We start from the raw sequence: 17,640 nt of genomic DNA on the forward strand, positions 1-17,640 counted from the left end.
CACCAAAAGTGAAACACTATAAAATTCGTCGAGACGAAGAAGAGATTCGCCTAGCGAAGAAAACAAGTCGATCACTTGGATCGAATATTTTACAGAAACAAAAACAAGAGTCTCATCTCCTTCTCTGTGAAAGATGGTAGTGAGAGAACGGAGAAGAGTAGAGAGAACTCTCATGACTTGATGAATAAGTACGATAATATCATAGTTAAATTTATATTATATTTACTTTACTACCATTAAAATATTATATATATATATATATATAAATATATGTTTATTAAATGTATATTATATTTACTTTACTAATATTAAAATATTATATATATATATATATGTTTATATTATATTTGGTATAGTAATATTAAACCGATTCTACTGTAATACATATATATAGAATGAATCATCTATCTTTTATATCACACATATATATATATATATATATATATATATATGTTTATATCACATCAGATAGAATGAATCATCTATTTTTTAAGATAAATTTCTTAGGACAATCAAAATCACTCATAGTTATAATATCTGAAAAGGTTGGCAGAAAATCCAAAAATATTTATACTATTATTTGCAAAGTGATTTTTTCGCTCTTACGTTAGAAGTTAAAGTGTTTAATTTTTTTTATTATCCTTACTTAATAATAAGATTAGATTTGTTAAAATATTTAATTACCCATAAACTAAAAAGCGATTTTCATTAATTTGAAAATCATCATTATCTAAAAAGATTCTATATTATGTTATCCAAAAATATTTTACTCATGATATTTTTAAAAATAAATATAAGTCATTGTATATAGTTTTATGAATGTTTTCATCTTTATTTTACGTACTAAAAGAAATTTTATAAAAATAAAAAACTTTACTGTATATAAAAATTTTAATATTTAATTAATTATTAAATATTTCAAAAACATGAAAATAATTTATTCTATTGGTTTTTGGATTAATAATATATCTATACAAATTTTTATAAATTTATTAAGCCCGCAAATACAGACAAAACACCTAGTCGATATATATTAATTTTTGTATCACGATGTACGATACAGTGCGAATGTTTAGTATTTATGATGTTTAAAAATTTCCAAAGACATGAAAATACTTATTACTCCTTCCGTCTAATAAAGAATGTCACTTTGACATTTTTCACACATATTAAGAAAATGATTGAAATGTATTTAAATTTTTATTAATTACACATATTCAACCAATAATATTTTAGATAAATGAAATTATTTATAAAATCAATGTAATTTTAATTAATATTAAACTGAAAATTGCATTGAAATTCTAAAACAACGCTCTTTTTGTAACAAGAAAAAACTCTTTTTGTAACAAGAAAAAAAATGTTAAAATGACATTTAATACGAAACAGATGAACATAAAAACAAGAAATGCAAGATACATTACACAAGGTGGCCAGTACAAAAGGACAGAGATAGACTGGTTAAGAGGGTAAGCAACTGGTTAATAAGCCTGTCTTCAAACAAGAAGGCTAAGACCACAGAAAAGATTGTCATGAGGATTCAATGATAGTTCTTGAAAGTTACACATACTGGTGAGTGGTGAAATTTAGTTAGAAGGAATTCTATAAAACTAGTTCGAAATGATAACCCAGATTAATCGTAACAATCAATAACGTTACTCGGTCACATAGTTTGAAGCAACGGCCAAGATCCTCTCATCTCTTTGTGAAGATTTTCTTCTTGTTTCTTCAGCTTCTGTGGCCTCCTCTTGCTCATTGGCTAACACTATAAGGTGACCTTCTTTACACACAAAACTCTGTACGATGCATACGTTGTTAGATACATAATTTAAAACAATCCTAACTTATAATATTGTTTTGCATTTACCTCAATGATGGCTCTGAGTTTCTTAATATCGAGTTTGACTTGCTCTTGCGAACTGTATTTCTTTTTCTCGTTCTGTTGGTCGATGTACCATCGAATCAGTTCCTTTTGTCTCATTCCTGGCAATTCAGAACCTAAAGAAGAACAAGAGTTACTCATGTGTTTCAAGAGTTGTAAGAACTCATTAGTATGGAGAATTGAATAGTGAGTGATGTTGATTACTGTCTTTGCTAACAGTTTCTTCGTGCTGTCTAAGTCGAATGACTAATGCCTGGGTGATTTTATCATACTCTTCCTCGTTAATCACCAGCTTTGGAGCTACTGCTCCTTTATCTGTTGTTACATCAGTAATGTATGTTATGGTTCTGAAGTAGAAAAGGAAGATGAAATGAAAATATCATGCGGTAAGTATGTACCTGCAGTTGCAGAAGCTGGCTCAGCTGCACCATTCTGTTGCTCTTTATCTCCATTACCAGTATTTTCGACATCATCTGTGTCGTCAATGTTGTCACCGTTAGCATCTTGATACTCAGAGAGGTCAACATCGGCTGACTCAACACTGGATAAGAGAAGCAAACATGATTGTTTATGGTTATAATATTGGAACAAAATAAGAGAAACTTTAGGAGAGGTTTGAACGTTACCTAATGACAGAAGTCTTCAACAGTGTGACAGCCAAAAGAACATGACTTGGTTTTACCTAAATTAGAAGAAAAAAAAAAGTTGGCTTCCCAGATAGAGCAACTGAACGGTGAGAGACAGGAGAGAAAGGAGAGAGACGGTCGTTAAGGATAATTACCAGAGTTTCCAAGTGAGTCCTAGCAATGGCTTCTGAGAGCGTAATCAGTGCCTCTGCCTAACTGTCATCCTATACGCGACTCTTGTGCCAGGGGTTGTATCGCCACTACGTAAATCAACATAAGAATCGACCAGTAGCTTCCTTGCTTCTGGGCTTAGCTGCAGCAATACAGATGAAGGAAGATACCAAAAAGATTTTTAGCATCCCAACAAAAGATCGTTTAGCAACTAAAAGCATTTTTTGAGTTAGTTTACAACCTTTGGCTTTAAGGTTTTGGCATATGCAATGTAGCGCTTGAGTTGTACGGTAGTGAATTCAGGAGAAAGCGCTGCTTCATGCTTCTGGTGAACTCGCACGATATGATGGGCAATGTGGTAATCATAACGTAGACAAGATCAAACCTCGAGAGAATGGCAGGTGGAAGGTTAACGTTGTACTGAAAACAGACCACAAATAAGATATAGAAAACGATCTTAAACAAAGATAAAAGTAAAACTATCCATCCGTCTGGATTCATAGCCTCACCTTCAGTGGTTTAGATATATCATATCGACCACCAACGGGATTAGCTGCTGCAAGGATTGATGTCCTGGCATTCAACGTGGCTTGTATCCCAGCTTTCGTAATGCTTATCGTTTGCTGTTCCATTGCTTCGTGAATGGCGACCTTTGTGCCCAAATGTAACAGTAAATTTCCATTAGCCACAGTGTAGAAACTCAGTCCTCTTCCCTGTAATAAGCAATGATGATCGATCACTTACCTGATCTTTGATATCCATCTTGTCAAACTCGTCAATGCAACATATTCCATTATCAGCAAGCATCAAAGCACCAGCCTGTGCAAGAGTCAGATAGCATTAGTCATAAATAGATCGTAGAAAACACAGGAAGACCCACATTCTACTTCAATGCAAAAAATTACCTCAATGCAGAATTCACCAGTTTCTGGTTCTTTAGCAACAGTTGCAGTCAACCCAGCAGCAGAAGAGGACTTCCCAGATGTGTAGACAGATCTTGGCACTATGCCTGCTGTATACCTGAAAACAACAAATAAACACTGAGGGGTTTAGAATTAGATTTCAGAAAGACAAAAAAAAAAAAAAAAAAAAAAAAAAAAAATAAAAGATTTTCGTTTAAGAAAACACTTGATTCACAAGCAGGAGATTGACGTTCTGCTCTAACCATGATGAATTGCGCCTGGATTAATTATCACTAGATAGTAGATCTCTAATTGTTTTTGATCTCACTAAAATGATCCGCTTCTTTCTCTTCTTTAGCAAAATTGTCACTTTGACGATTCATTGCAGTTTCTATTACTGACATGTAGAAGTAGACAAGCCCACCAAATGGCGGCTTTATTGTCCTTGTTTGTCAATCAGGACCATGTACAAAATTAGAGGAGACGTAAGCAACCACAGACTGAGACTGTGGTTTTTCTACACGTCATTGAGTGGGGTTTGGTGAGATTAAGAAGTCTTTCTTCATAACCAAGGTATGTAAACCTGTTTTGTCTGAAATTTGGAACATGCTTTCGGATGTACTCAGATTCATAGACATTGACAAGGAGAATGAGCCTACACCACTTAAACTCAGTTGGTGAACTAAAGTCAATTCAGGATTTGATGTTTTAAGTCATTGTGATGAAAATATCCAAGTAGTACTGTCCCTTTTGAACACGCACACAATTGAAACTTACACATCTGAAGTTACAAAACTGAAAACTGACTGCTAAATATAGCTCACTTTTTTAAGCTACGTTTCTATCACAACATCTGCACAATTTCATGGAATCCTATGGTATTTTCACTTATCTATACCTGTATAAAAAAAACTAAATAATTATCTTTTGTGTGATTATTTACTCTACTCCCCCTTGGGTGTATAAACTGGTTCCTAGACTCTTGTACAAAGTAGTATCTGAATACACGGTCCGAGACCTCATTGCCTTGTGTTTACGTCTCTTCTTTCGACCTCCTTGATGTTTTGGACATACCTTGAGACAAGTTGGGCTCACACAGATCGTAGGCTGCATCGAAACCATAAATCAGATAAAGCAAGAAATTTCAAAGCTAACATTTCATACAAAAAAAAAAAAAATCAAGCAGTGTAGCACCTGTGTGTACTTAAACTGTTGCTCGACGTTCTTGATAACACTGCCACAATCTAAGCACTTGAAGGTCCCGTAAAGAAGCTCAGGTCTGACTTCGCTAGTTCGAGTAACCACGCCCGTCACCGACACAAGCTTCCCGATTTCAGCAGTGGTTAGCTCCCTCAACCTGGAAAGAAAGTTGATGATAACCAAGTCAGTCATCTCATAAAGTTGATAATCATAAAAAGACATATCAATTACCTCTTGGTGAAAGGGAGGTTGTAGAAGGAAACATTGATATCTTTGTTGGGAGTCTCAGGATTCATATCAATCACAAACCTCTTACACGCATTCCTTCTGAAGAGCGTCGTTGAAACCCATAACATGCGAGAAATCAATGTACATCATCGTGGATTCGCCGCCTCGGATAGCTTCGATCTCCGCCTCGTAATAGAGCTCCGGCTTGTTCGCATCCACTCGAAAACTAAAGCAAACGAATCAGAAGTTAAGTTAATGTCAAATTAGAGCCAATCAAAACTCGAAACAACAAACCTCTTGAGGAACTCTAAGAAGACGTTCTCCACTTGCTCGTCCATTACGAACCCACCAAAAGCCTCCATTTTTCAATTCTACCAAGAAACCCTAAATTCGTTTGAACAGAAGAAGAAGGAGGCAAAAAATATATACTCCCGCCAAATCTATAGCGCCATTGGGCCTACATATTGGGCCTAGTTATATTATTGAGTTTTAATCGAGTTTTGTTTTAATTTTATCAACTGATGGAGTCTTATCTACTTGTATTATCCTGGAAAATCTAAATTCCAAATTCATTTTTCTTTTTCAGAAAGAACTAAATAAAAAACGGAGTAGCGAACGTTGAATCGCGGAGTTTTTTTCTAAATTCCAAATTCATTCTTCATTTTAAATCGAGAGATGAAGAATCGCGGAGGGTGTTTTTTTGTAGATTACATAAGAGGAGAAAAATGGTAGCGGCTGCGACTCAGATAATTCGGTTGCCGTTACAGTATTGTGCAGACGCGACGGAGATTCGAGGTACTGTTCCGTTAACGTTGGAGCAAGAAGAGAAGGAAAAACAAAACTGAGAAGTTGAAGGAGAAGTAGATCCTGAAGATCTTAAATACGTCACGTCAGTCAGATCAAACGGGTTTGTAATCCCCATCTTCAGATTTTTTTTTGTAAAATTGTAGATAGTGTTCTGGAAACTTGGTGTGTCTTACAATTTGCTTACATAAACAGCTTTTCTTAGGTATTGGAGCTACTCAGAAGGAACAGAGATATGATGATGTTCAATGAGGTAAAAGCCTATCTCAATCAGTCTTTTATGTTTCCTACTGTATTAGAGTTTGCATTAAAAAGGCTGCAAATCCTGGTTGGTTCTCTGCTGGTTTGGTTTATAGTACCAATGCTTGGGATGGGATCTTAATGAGTCTGAGTTTTCAAATCATAGGTTAAGTTGACCATCATGATCCAGGATCCAAGCAAACTGGAAAAAAGGAGGCTGCTTGGAATAGAAAATGCGGATGGCCCCTAGTAGGGAAGACTTGGCTGAAGCCTTGGAGCAGGTTAACTTTGCTCTGTCTTCACTTAAGATGCAGTTAGTATTCTTGCCTTTTAAATCTTGACTCTACCTTTCCTTTAAGTGAAATCCGTCCTGATGCATCTACCTCGAAATAATAATAGCTAATTACAGCAGTTACTTGTAAGCCTTGGTTAAACAACCTTTCTTGAGTTCCATTTGTGAGACAACCAGTCTGTTTGTTTAAATGTTACATCTAGGCTTTGTATCATGCAAAACTGTCTCACGGTGTCACTTCACAAAACCAAAATAAAGTCGTTTGCTTTGTTACTAGGGGTAATCAAGTGAAAATTTGGTGGAGGAAATAGTTTACTGTTGGAATAAGTATGAAGATCCTTAAAAATGTATCGCTGTCTTCTCACAGGTAGATGAAGGAAAAATCCCTAAAGATAGTCTCACTCTCCAGATGCTCCATGAGGAAATGATCCGTTGGCCAAATTTAGAGGTGTTTCTTCTTTAAATCCTAGAATTGCGCCTGAGTGAATTCAAATTTATGATGAAACAACTGCCACAAGGTTATAAAACTGTTACAAATCATGTAGACTAATTTTCATGAGACATCCATGGAAGACTATATTGGTACAAAACCTTTCATCATTGATGGTGTTGATTCCTACATATGATGGAAGCGTATTCCTTTTTGTTTGTAAACTCTCGTGACTGCTAATATAAGTTTAGTTAATTAGATGAGCAGAACTCTGTTTCAAAGCCTTAATCTCAACCCTTACCTTATTTCTTATCTATCTGTTAAGCTTGAGGTTTCAAAGAAGCAGCGAGGAAAATCATTGTACGTGAAGTGAAATCCACAGACACCGGAATAGATCCAAAAGAAGCAGCCAAGAGACTCAACGTAGACTGCGACTCAGCTGCTGCAATTGAAGAAGCTGACGAGACTGGAGTAGCCAGCAAAGCCATGGTTTGTTCCCAAATCTCTCTCAGCACTTTCACAAATCCATGGTTTATTCAAAACCATTGGATCTAATCAGTTTTCTCTTGCATCTGTTCTTAATCTGTTGCAGGGTTATGGAGCCTTGTACTTAGTCTCGTCATTTCCAGTTATCATTGGTATCTCGGTTGTGTTCATCTTGTTTTACAATTCCCTTCAGTAGATTCAAAATCATTTAGATTTTACATGCACCACCATCACCAGTGAACCATCATCAATGTTTTTTGACTTAAGATTATGAAATAAATTTCAATTATTTAATCACATTCTTCCTCAATCAACGCCTTGTGGTATGCACAAACTCGGATAAATACTCCAAATCTTTTGGTACTATTATTATTAAGTGTTGTTCGTGCGAACATATCTTATCTCGATCAGATCGTGTCTCAATCTTGGGCATGGTCCCATGTAAATAATGTTATAAAACTTAAACTTAGGTATCTTTTTATGTTTTATTGTAATAAAGTCAATAACCTTTTGGCTGAGACTACTAATACGCAGGTAAAAGAAAAAAGAAAAGCTGGACGTGCAAATCATGACTTAGCCACCATTAGCCACCAAACGTGCAGTCCATGCTTACTCTCTCTCTCTCTCTCTATAATTAGCCACCATCTCGTTGATAATTTGTGGGATTATGAGAGCTTCTAAGTGTTTTAACCGTGATGAAGCACACGAACAAAGTAAAAAGGAGTGAAGTAACCGTAAGTATTTGAGAGAGGAGAGAAATTTGAGAATTTAAGAGAATGAGAGGATTTGTGAGATTGAGAGAATGAAAGAAATGTTTGTATTGAATTGTGTGTTTAATTGTGTAACATACATGGTGTATTTAAAGGAAACAAAAGCAATAAGCACTCAATGGTGGAAGAATAAATAACTAGTAGTGGACTAGCCACTCCTCCCCATTTGGTAAGTGATATGACCACTCCTCCCACTTCCTCCACTAACTAGTAGTGGACTAGCCACTCCTCCCCATTTGGTAAGTGATATGACCACTCCTCCCACTTCCTCCACTAACTAGTAGTGGACTAGCCACTCCTCCCCATTTGGTAAGTGATATGACCACTCCTCCCACTTCCTCCACTAACTAGTAGTGGACTAGCCACTCCTCCCCATTTGGTAAGTGATATGACCACTCCTCCCACTTCCTCCACTAACTAGTAGTGGACTAGCCACTCCTCCCCATTTGGTAAGTGATATGACCACTCCTCCCACTTCCTCCACTAACTAGTAGTGGACTAGCCATTCCTCCCCATTTGGTAAGTGATATGGCCATTTCTCCCACTTCTTCCACTACTTCCCTTTGTTTAATTCTTCATGTCAACACTCCCCCTCAAGCTTGACAGTAGTGAGTGTCAAGCTTGGAAAGCCATGAAGTATTCCCTCATTAAAACCTTTTCTTGGAAAAACCACTTGGGATAAAAACCAAGCAAAGGAAAAAGAGTAGAATACTCCACGGTGAGGAGATCATTGACATGGAAGGTTTATGAGTCCAAGTCTTGGAAGAATGGACTCACAAACTTTGCTACTGGCCGCCTTGGTGAAGATGTCAGCCAGCTGATCCGCACTTCTTGTATAACATGGGAGAATCACTTGCTGCTCCACTGCTTGTCTGACCTTGTGGCAGTCTACTTCTATGTGCTTTGTCCTTTCATGAAAGACTGAGTTGGATGCAATGTGTATTGCGGCTTGGTTGTCACAGTGCATGGTCATGGGAGAGGTGATCTCAATTCCCAAGTCGCCTAAAAGCCCCTTTATCCAGATAAGCTCACTGGTTAGCTTCCTCATTGATCTGTACTCTGCTTCTGCGCTTGAACAAGATACTACTTTCTGTTTCTTGCTCTTCCAAGTGACAAGATTCCCTCCAATGAATGTACAATAACCGGTGGTTGACCTTCTGTCTACTCTATCTCCAGCCCAATCTGCATCACAGTATCCTATCACCTCAGTGTTCTTGTTGCAAGCCATCCATACACCTTGTCCTGGCGCTTCTCTTAAGTATCTTAGAATCCTCTCCACCATGTTCCAGTGATGAACCTTGGGAGTTTGCATGTGCTGGCTCACTTGATTAACTGCGAAACACACATCTGGCCGAGTGATGGTTAGATAGATCAGCTTCCCAACCATCCGTCTATACTGCTTGACATCTTCAAATGGAGTGTCTTCATACTCCCCCTCTCGCAATACCTTGTAACCTTCTTCAAGTGGTGTCTTGGCATGTCTTCCTCCAAGATCTCCTGCCTCCTTTAATATGTCCAGGGTATACTTTCTTTGGGACATGAATAATCCTTCCTTTGATCTGCACATCTCAATGCCAAGGAAGTACTTCAGTTCTCCCAGGTCTTTGATGTCAAATGCGGCCTTGAGAAATGTCTTGGTTAAACTGATCCCCTCCTTGTCACTACCCGTGATGATGATGTCATCCACATAGACTAGAATTACCGTAATTCCTTGCTTGCTGGTGAGAGTGAAGAGTGTGTGATCCGCTTGAGACTTCACAAATCCCCTTCCATTCAATGTAGTGCTTAGCTTGTGGTACCAAGCTCTTGGTGATTGCTTCAAGCCATAGATTGCCTTTCTGAGTCTAAGAACATTCCCTGGTTTCACCATTTCTTCCATCCCCGGAGGTGGTTTCATATACACTTCATCTTCTAGTTCTCCTTGCAGGAAAGCATTCTTCACATCCATTTGCCAAAGGTCCCATTCTAGGTTCACTGCTAATGAGAGTAGAATCCGGATTGTATGAAGCTTGGCCACTGGTGCAAAGGTGTCTAGATAGTCCTCTCCATACACTTGTGTGTATCCTCTTGCCACCAGTCTGGTCTTCTTTCTTTCTGGCTTCCCATTTGCAAGATACTTAATGGTATGTATGAGTCTGCTGGTCACGGCTTTCTTCCCTTTTGGAAGTTCTGTCTCATACCAGGTGTTGTTCTTCTCCATGGCCCTCATTTCATCATCCACCGATATCCTCCATTCATCATCTTCCATAGCTTCTGCATATGTTCTTGGTATCCATTCCAGGTCCAATGAACTCATAAAGACTTGATGTTCTTCTGGATAGTGAGCTAGGGAGCATAATCCACTTTCTGGATGTGCCACAGCTTGAGCATTGTAGTAAACAAAATCATTTTTAACCCAATCTGAGGCTGGTCTTCTGATCCTTGTACTTCTCCTTAGGACTTGTGTCTGCTCAGGTTCATTACTGCTGCTTGGTTCTCCTTCTTGAGCTTCAGTGTCTGGTTGTCCCATCTCATCTTGATCATGAGATAATACTGGGTTTTCTTCAGGTTGAGCTTGCGCCGGTTGATCTTCATTATCTTCATTTCCCCCTTCATGGTCAGGATGAGAGTCTTCACTGTTATGAACCATGGTCTCTTTATAAGGAGTAGTGTCCCGGCCTTTCTCTGGTTCCTTTTCTAGGTTAATGCCGAGTCTTTCCATAAGAATCTTCAGGTTGTTAGCTCTGTCCGAGGCAGAATGAGATAGATCTTTGAGTTCCTCCCAACTCTTCTCATCATAATAGGCCTTGGATTCCATGAACTTAACATCTCTGGATACTAGGACTCTCCTTGTCTCTGGTACATAGCATTTGTACCCCTTTTGGTGCGTAGAGTATCCAATGAACATTGCCTTTGTGCTCTTTGCCTCCAGTTTGTTTCTTAGTTCTCCTGGAATCAAAACAAAGCACACACACCCAAACACACGCAAATGATCAATTGATGGTCTAGATTTGTTTAGTACCTCATATGGGGTGGCATCAAAGAGGACTCTTGTAGGTGTGCGGTTGATTAGGTAGGTGGCTGTGACTACTGCATCCCCCCAAAACCGCTTGGGTACATTTGTATGGAACATCATACTCCTTGCCACTTCCATCAAGTGTCTATTCTTTCTTTCAGCCACACCATTTTGTTGGGGTGTGTAAGGACAGCTGGTTTGTTGAATGATTCCATGTGAGGCTAGATGTTGTTTGAAGGCTGTGCTAGTATATTCACCACCATTATCTGATCTAAGAATTTTAATCTTAACATTGAAATGGTTAGTAATATAGTTCTGAAAATTTTTAAATGCTTCTAGCACCCTATCCTTAGATTGCAACAAAGTGATCCATGTGTATTTAGACTTTTCATCAATGAATGTCACAAAATATTTATGTTGTTCTCTAGATACACATGGAGCAGTCCACACATCAGAGTGAATCAAATCAAAGCAGTTTTCATATTGGGTATTGGATTTAGGAAACACAGTTCTGCAATGTTTTCCTAATATACACGCTTCACACTCATTTTTAAAAGAAATACTAGGCAACAGGATGTTCAAGGCACGAGAATGGGGATGTCCTAGTCTAGCATGCCAGATTTCATCTTTAGGGAATTCAGAAACAGAATGAAACACACACGATAATTGAGATACAGGTCTTGTGTCCTCAAGTAAGTACAAGTCTCCCTTGGTAACACCTTTGCCAAGCAACTTACTAGAATCAATATCCTGAAAGTATACATTGTTAGGCGTGAAAGTAACTTGACAATTGAGATCATTAGTTACTTTTTTAACAGACAGTAGGTTTGAGGCAAATGTAGGCATATAGAAAGCTTTAGATTCTTTATCAAACAATCTAAGTTCACCTACACCTTTTATTGGAATTTTATCTCCATTTGCTATCATCACATTTCCTAAAGCCGGTTCTATGTTCTTAATCAGTTCTAAATCACTTATCATGTGATGAGAAGCACCAGAGTCTATAACTAAGGGCTTAGCCGATTTAAAATTATTCATAGAACCATTTGCATTGTGAGAAGTATTAAGGGAGATACCAAGAGTTTTAGATATACCAGATTCCTTGAGAGCCTTGATGAGAGCGGTTAAGTCAGACTTCTTGATGGTCTCATCTAGATTGGCTCTTGGCGTGGCATAGCCTGATGTGGAGGCAGTAGCTCTTCCCACACCTAGGTTGCTTATACCCATGGTGATTGGTGTTGTTGGCTCAGCACCATCAGTTGAGAAGTTGGCTCTTGCATCTTGGTATTGAGGGCGGTTGTCCCTAAATTTGTTGGGCTTGAGGTGCGGATGTAGTATCCAGCATTTGTCCTTCATGTGGCCCTTCTTCTTGCAGTGATCGCATGTCAAGTTTTTCTTCTCATCTAGCTTGTAAGCTGCCTTGTTTGACACGGCTCGTTCAGCTTGATGTGCCATGTTTAAGTCTCCCTTGCCTCCAAATAAGCCCACAGAGCCTTCTTCCTTCTGAATTTGAGCGCATACTTCATCCAGGTCAGGTAACTTGTCAGCTCTCAGGATGTGCTTGATTAAGCTCCCATAAGATGGATTAAGCGTGAGCAGTAGTCCAAACACTCTGTCCTCTTCACGCCTGGTTAAGAGAGTGGCGGGGTCGGTAGTATGTGGTCTGAGTAGTTCCATCTCTGCCCAAAGAGACCGGAACTTGCCAAAGTGAGGCTGGAACTCCATATCTCCTTGGTTGAGGGTATTGATAGCTCTTTTTACTTCAAAGACCCTTGTAAGGTTGGAGGTATTTCCATACACTTTGTAGAGTGTATCCCACAGCTGCTTGGTAGTTTCACAGTAGGAGTAAGACTCCATGATGGCGGGTTCTAGGGAGCTAAGGAGCACTGTGAGAACCATGAGATCTTCCTGAGCCCATTTGTCTTCATCAGTAGCTACCACAATCTCCTGTCCATCTTCTCCTTGGGTGGTTTGTTTTGGAGCTGCTTCTGCTGAGACATGACTCCACAAACCCTTTCCTCCAAGGGCAATCTTCACCATCCTGGCCCACAAGAGGTAGTTAATCCCCTTCAGGGTCACAGGTATGCTGATGCGGTTGTTGTTATTGTTGTTGTTGTTCTCCATCTTGGGGATTTACTTGGTCAGAGGTAGAGTTTAAGAACTAGAAACAGAGTTTTGATTTTGCGGAATTTAGAAAGGTTTCAAGATTGTTGCTGCTCTGATACCATGATAATTTGTGAGATTATGAGAGCTTCTAAGTGTTTTAACCGTGATGAAGCACACGAACAAAGTAAAAAGGAGTGAAGTAACCGTAAGTATTTGAGAGAGGAGAGAAATTTGAGAATTTAAGAGAATGACAAAAAGACAATGGCTGCTAGTCGACATTTTCACACCAAAGAAACAAAAAGACAATGGCTGCTGCAGTTCTCATGCCAGCGATTAGCTTCAGAGACGAGAGCACTCATGAGGAAATGAAGAAGAAGATTCTAGTCAAGCAAGCGAGTATAATGCAATCCGAGAGGGAGATATCGATGGACCCTAAATCAATTCGGTCATTGTCTTTCTCGGGTTCGCTTAAAAGGAACGATAGCTTCGATATGGTTCTCTTACCGGCCATGTCACCTCCTAGAGACTTAGATGCGCCTATGCCTCTTCCGTTGCAGCCAGTGAGCGGTAACCTCTCAAACTCGACCACTAACTCTCCTAAACAACGTTCTGGTCTGATGCGTGCGCTAAAAGGTAAGGAACAAGATTTGTCTTGGTCGGCGTCATTCAGGAGAAGCAAATCTTATGGATCTACGAGCAAGAGACAGTCTCTTAAAAACTCTTTCTTCATTAAGACCGAAGAGCACCAGCTATAACAACACTTTAGAAGACGGATTCAAATGCAACGCTCTGTGTTTATACCTCCCCGGTTTTGGTAAAGGAAAACCGGTTAGGTCATCAAGGAAAGATGATTCTTCTTCCTTCACCCGAACCACTACCACCACCACGTCATCATCTTCTTCCGTTACAATTTCAAGAACGGTCTCCGTCAGAGAATCCACCACAACCACTATCTCGGTTCGAGCTTCAATGGAGAAGTTCGACTGTAGCTCCTACGCTTCGGAATCCGGAGGAGAAGAAGGTCGAGATCACTCCTTTAACTTGCCGTCCGAGCTACTCAAAAGCGGTTCCGAAGAAAACGACCACGATGATCCAGTTTCGGCGGCTTTCGTGTTCGACAAGGAACCTATTGAGAAGAGTTTTAAAGATGTCTGGTTCGAAAAACAGTAGATCGATGGATTCTTCGGTTCGTCAGGTTCGATTCTCCACGTTCCCGGCGTTCTCACCACGGTTATTAGAAGCCGCCAAGAACTTCAATACTTTCTTGGAAGCTCAGGTCGTTTGAGTGATGATGGTGTGTTGACTACAATTAATATATGTAATATACGAAGTCTTGTTATAATAATATTTTACTTCGGTTGTAATTTCCGAAGTATGTATCAATATTGTTTTTCAACTCGAAGAAAACAATATTGATGACACATTTTAATATTCTTGTTATGGTGGACTTGTCTAGTTTTGATCAAGTTCTCGATTGTTTGTGTTTGAGTTTGAGTTTATTTTTAGTGTATATATTTAGAAAAAAAATTTAACCTTTGATGTTGGTCAAATTTCTGTGTTATCTAGAATGAAAGGAAATACACTGCAGAAAAGTATCTAACAAAAACTAAATAAGTTATAACCTTATAACAGAAGAAAATATTATACGAAACAGATGAATAAACCAAGGAAAACAGATTTAACATAATTCACCAAATAGTTACATCTATAGACAAAGAGATAAATTTCATTAATGAATATTTGAAAGTATTTTAATTTTGCTATTACAGAATTACATAGAATTACGTTAACACAAAAATATATACTCCCTCCATTTTGTTTTGAAATTGATTTAGAGGATTTAACTAAAACTTAAAAAGTTAAAATAAGAGAAAACAGTCATAAAAACCTTGAACTTTCAAATTAAAATAAAAAAAACCTTGAACTCATGTTTAAACAAAAAAAAAATACTCCAATTTTCAAATACTAGTCATTTTAACTCTTATTTTTTGTTGACTAGGTCATTTTAGAAACCTGGAAAATCAACTGTAAAACCCGTAAACGTTTGTTAACTCTTAAACTACGTCGTTTTAAAAACTGATTGCACATTAATGAAATGATGCCGTTTTACATCTATAAACATTTAAATCATCTCATTTTTCGCGAAACCTTAATTTTCTAATTCTCTAATCTCTCAATCTTCTAATCTTTAAAATTTAGAGCCATTGATAATGCAAAGGATGGCTAGGACGATGGAGTTATTTCGGGTTTGTTGTAGTGAGAGATCTTAAGCAAAAAGTGTTAGGGACGCTACGACTGGACAACAGAATCAAGTTCGCGAATAAGGTGATAATGAAGATGATAGTGAGACTAATGAGAATGGTAATGAGGATGAGAATAAATGTATTGGTGTCGAAGAAGATTTTTTAAGTATTATTCAAGACGACCTCGTTTAACAAGTTAACAGACGTTTACGGTTTAATAGTTGACTTTCCGAGTTTCTAAAATGGCCGAGTCAACACAAAATGAGAGTTAAAATGGTCAACATTTAAAAGTTGGAGTATTTTGGCTCCAACACGAGTTGAAAGTATTTTTGGATTTAGTTTGGATGTTTGGGGTTTTATTGTCAGTTTTCTCTTTAAAATAAGGGAAAATTGAAAAAAAAAAGACACTTTCAAGTTAGATTTGTCTCTCTAAAACTTTAGCTACATCTTTTGTCATATTAGGATTTTAATTTCCATAAATACCATTATACCCTCAAATTAATCTAAATTATATTATATTTATTATATTTAGATATTTAAATTAGATTTCTTAATATAATTTTATAAAATAAAAAGGCTAGAATAGATAAAAGGTATCCGTAGACCTAAATACCTTCTTGTCTTTTCCGCCTATCTCCTTCCTCTCTTCAATGGTGATTCACCGTTCTTCATCGGCTAGAACTCATAGTCTCATATCTATGTATCTTCTTTTCTATTTATTCTTCTCGTTTTACCCTAATTTGTTTTTTCACTTTATTCCTCTTCTCCTCCCTACCTTCAACATGTATCAATGGCGATTTAGGGTAAGTGAAGAATCCTTGTTTCTTCATCGTAAATCATTAATATTTTCGTTTCTAATCTCATTTTTGCCTTACTCCTCTTTGTTTTTAGACTTAATCAACCAAAAAAGGTAATTGACGTGAAGCTTCGAAAAGAGGAAGCAAGAGGGTAAGATCCAGATTTTGCATAAACATGGCTCTTTTATGTCTTAATGAACACTGATGCTTCAAATTTTCCTCTTTACTAGCCAGAAAGAAAGGCAGTAAACAGAATGAGTCAAAACAAATATCTAGAAAATCCAAAGTTGTGTCTGCTTCAGATGCCAGTGCCGAGTTACCAGCATCAATACAAGTATGTATAATCATTCTAGCATAATAGATATACTGTATGTTTGTATTCATGGAATCTTAACTTTTCGGTTTATGATCTTGTTTGTAAAAGAAACGTCAAGGGGAGAATAACCAGACAAACATGAGTGAAAAGTTCAATCCTAATGAAGATGCAGCAATGAAGAGTGTTATGATGAGGGGTTTGAATCGGTCTCCTCCTCTAAGTAAAGAACTGATGATGCAACAGTCTTTTGTTCAACGTGGATCCGCCCAGTTGACAAAGTTCTCAGACTCGGTAGCTGCTAGAGATGCATCAGATTTTTCTATAGCGAATTAACGGTGGTTTAATAACAAAAAGATGGTGATGGGTCACCACATTTTCTGGTTAAACCCAAAGATTTTACAAAAGAGAAAGAATCCACCGGTAAGAACATCTTAACCATAACTGTCTTTGTTTTGCATTGAAACTTTTGTGGGCTAATCAATTTTTTTTTTCTTTGCTATGTGTTAGGGTGACAGTGAAAAAACAGAGAGAATAAACATCTCATGGTCATTAACTACTGCAGGAGGAAACTTAGATGTAATGCTAAAAGAACATGAAAGACACATTCTATTAGTTGTTTGAGTGGATAAAAAGACTAATAGGGACAGGCTCAAGCGTCTCTTGCTGCAAATGACATCAGACAAGAATCTTTTAGGAATAATCAGAAGAAAAAAAACGTTTGAGGTTTCACAACTTAGGTTGATCTTTTGGTGAGGTCTTGTGTAAAGTTGAAAGCTAAAATTGTGAAAAGAAGAAATCAACAGAGGCAAAGAAGAAAAAAGAACTTCAACCACCATTAAACCCGAGAAACTTTAATGTTAACCTTTTTGTATTCTCATCTGATTTGCAATTGTTGCTTAGAGATTTAATTTTGAAAAGATATTGAAATTCAAGAACATGATTACTGATCTCAAACCTTGAAAATGAGCCAATGAAAATCTCTATTATGATTACGATATGTTGAAGTTCCTAAGCGATTTGTTTGTACTCTTATGGGCTGTCCTACCAAAATAGAGAAGATATCACTAGAGACTCTATACACCAGATTTAACATAGATTAGAACCATGCCGTATTGATAGAGAGAAGAGATGATTATGTCGACGAAGAAGAGA

General features: G+C 37.6%; 1 protein-coding gene and 3 pseudogenes across 1 annotated transcript; 3 read left to right on the forward strand and 1 right to left on the reverse strand.

Annotated features, from left to right (window-relative positions):
- Positions 1 to 1,438: 1,438 nt before the first annotated feature.
- LOC106324173 lies at positions 1,439 to 4,604 on the reverse strand (annotated as a pseudogene).
- A 1,130-nt stretch (positions 4,605 to 5,734) lies between these two features.
- On the forward strand, positions 5,735 to 7,897 carry LOC106324174 (annotated as a pseudogene).
- Positions 7,898 to 13,406: 5,509 nt separating this feature from the next.
- Positions 13,407 to 14,555, forward strand: LOC106326115 (annotated as a pseudogene).
- Positions 14,556 to 15,617: 1,062 nt separating this feature from the next.
- Positions 15,618 to 17,433, forward strand: LOC106324175 (probable serine/threonine-protein kinase At1g09600). Its single transcript, XM_013762187.1, has 6 exons — positions 15,618 to 15,642; positions 16,055 to 16,178; positions 16,267 to 16,323; positions 16,407 to 16,506; positions 16,597 to 16,908; positions 16,996 to 17,433. The coding sequence occupies exons 1-5, from the start codon at positions 15,618 to 15,620 to the stop codon at positions 16,819 to 16,821; spliced, it is 531 nt and encodes a 176-aa protein (XP_013617641.1). The 3' UTR covers positions 16,822 to 16,908; positions 16,996 to 17,433.
- The last annotated feature ends 207 nt before the right edge of the window (positions 17,434 to 17,640 follow it).

Source organism: Brassica oleracea, chromosome C2, assembly GCF_000695525.1.
Source record: "Brassica oleracea var. oleracea cultivar TO1000 chromosome C2, BOL, whole genome shotgun sequence".
Classification (NCBI taxonomy): domain Eukaryota; kingdom Viridiplantae; phylum Streptophyta; class Magnoliopsida; order Brassicales; family Brassicaceae; genus Brassica; species Brassica oleracea.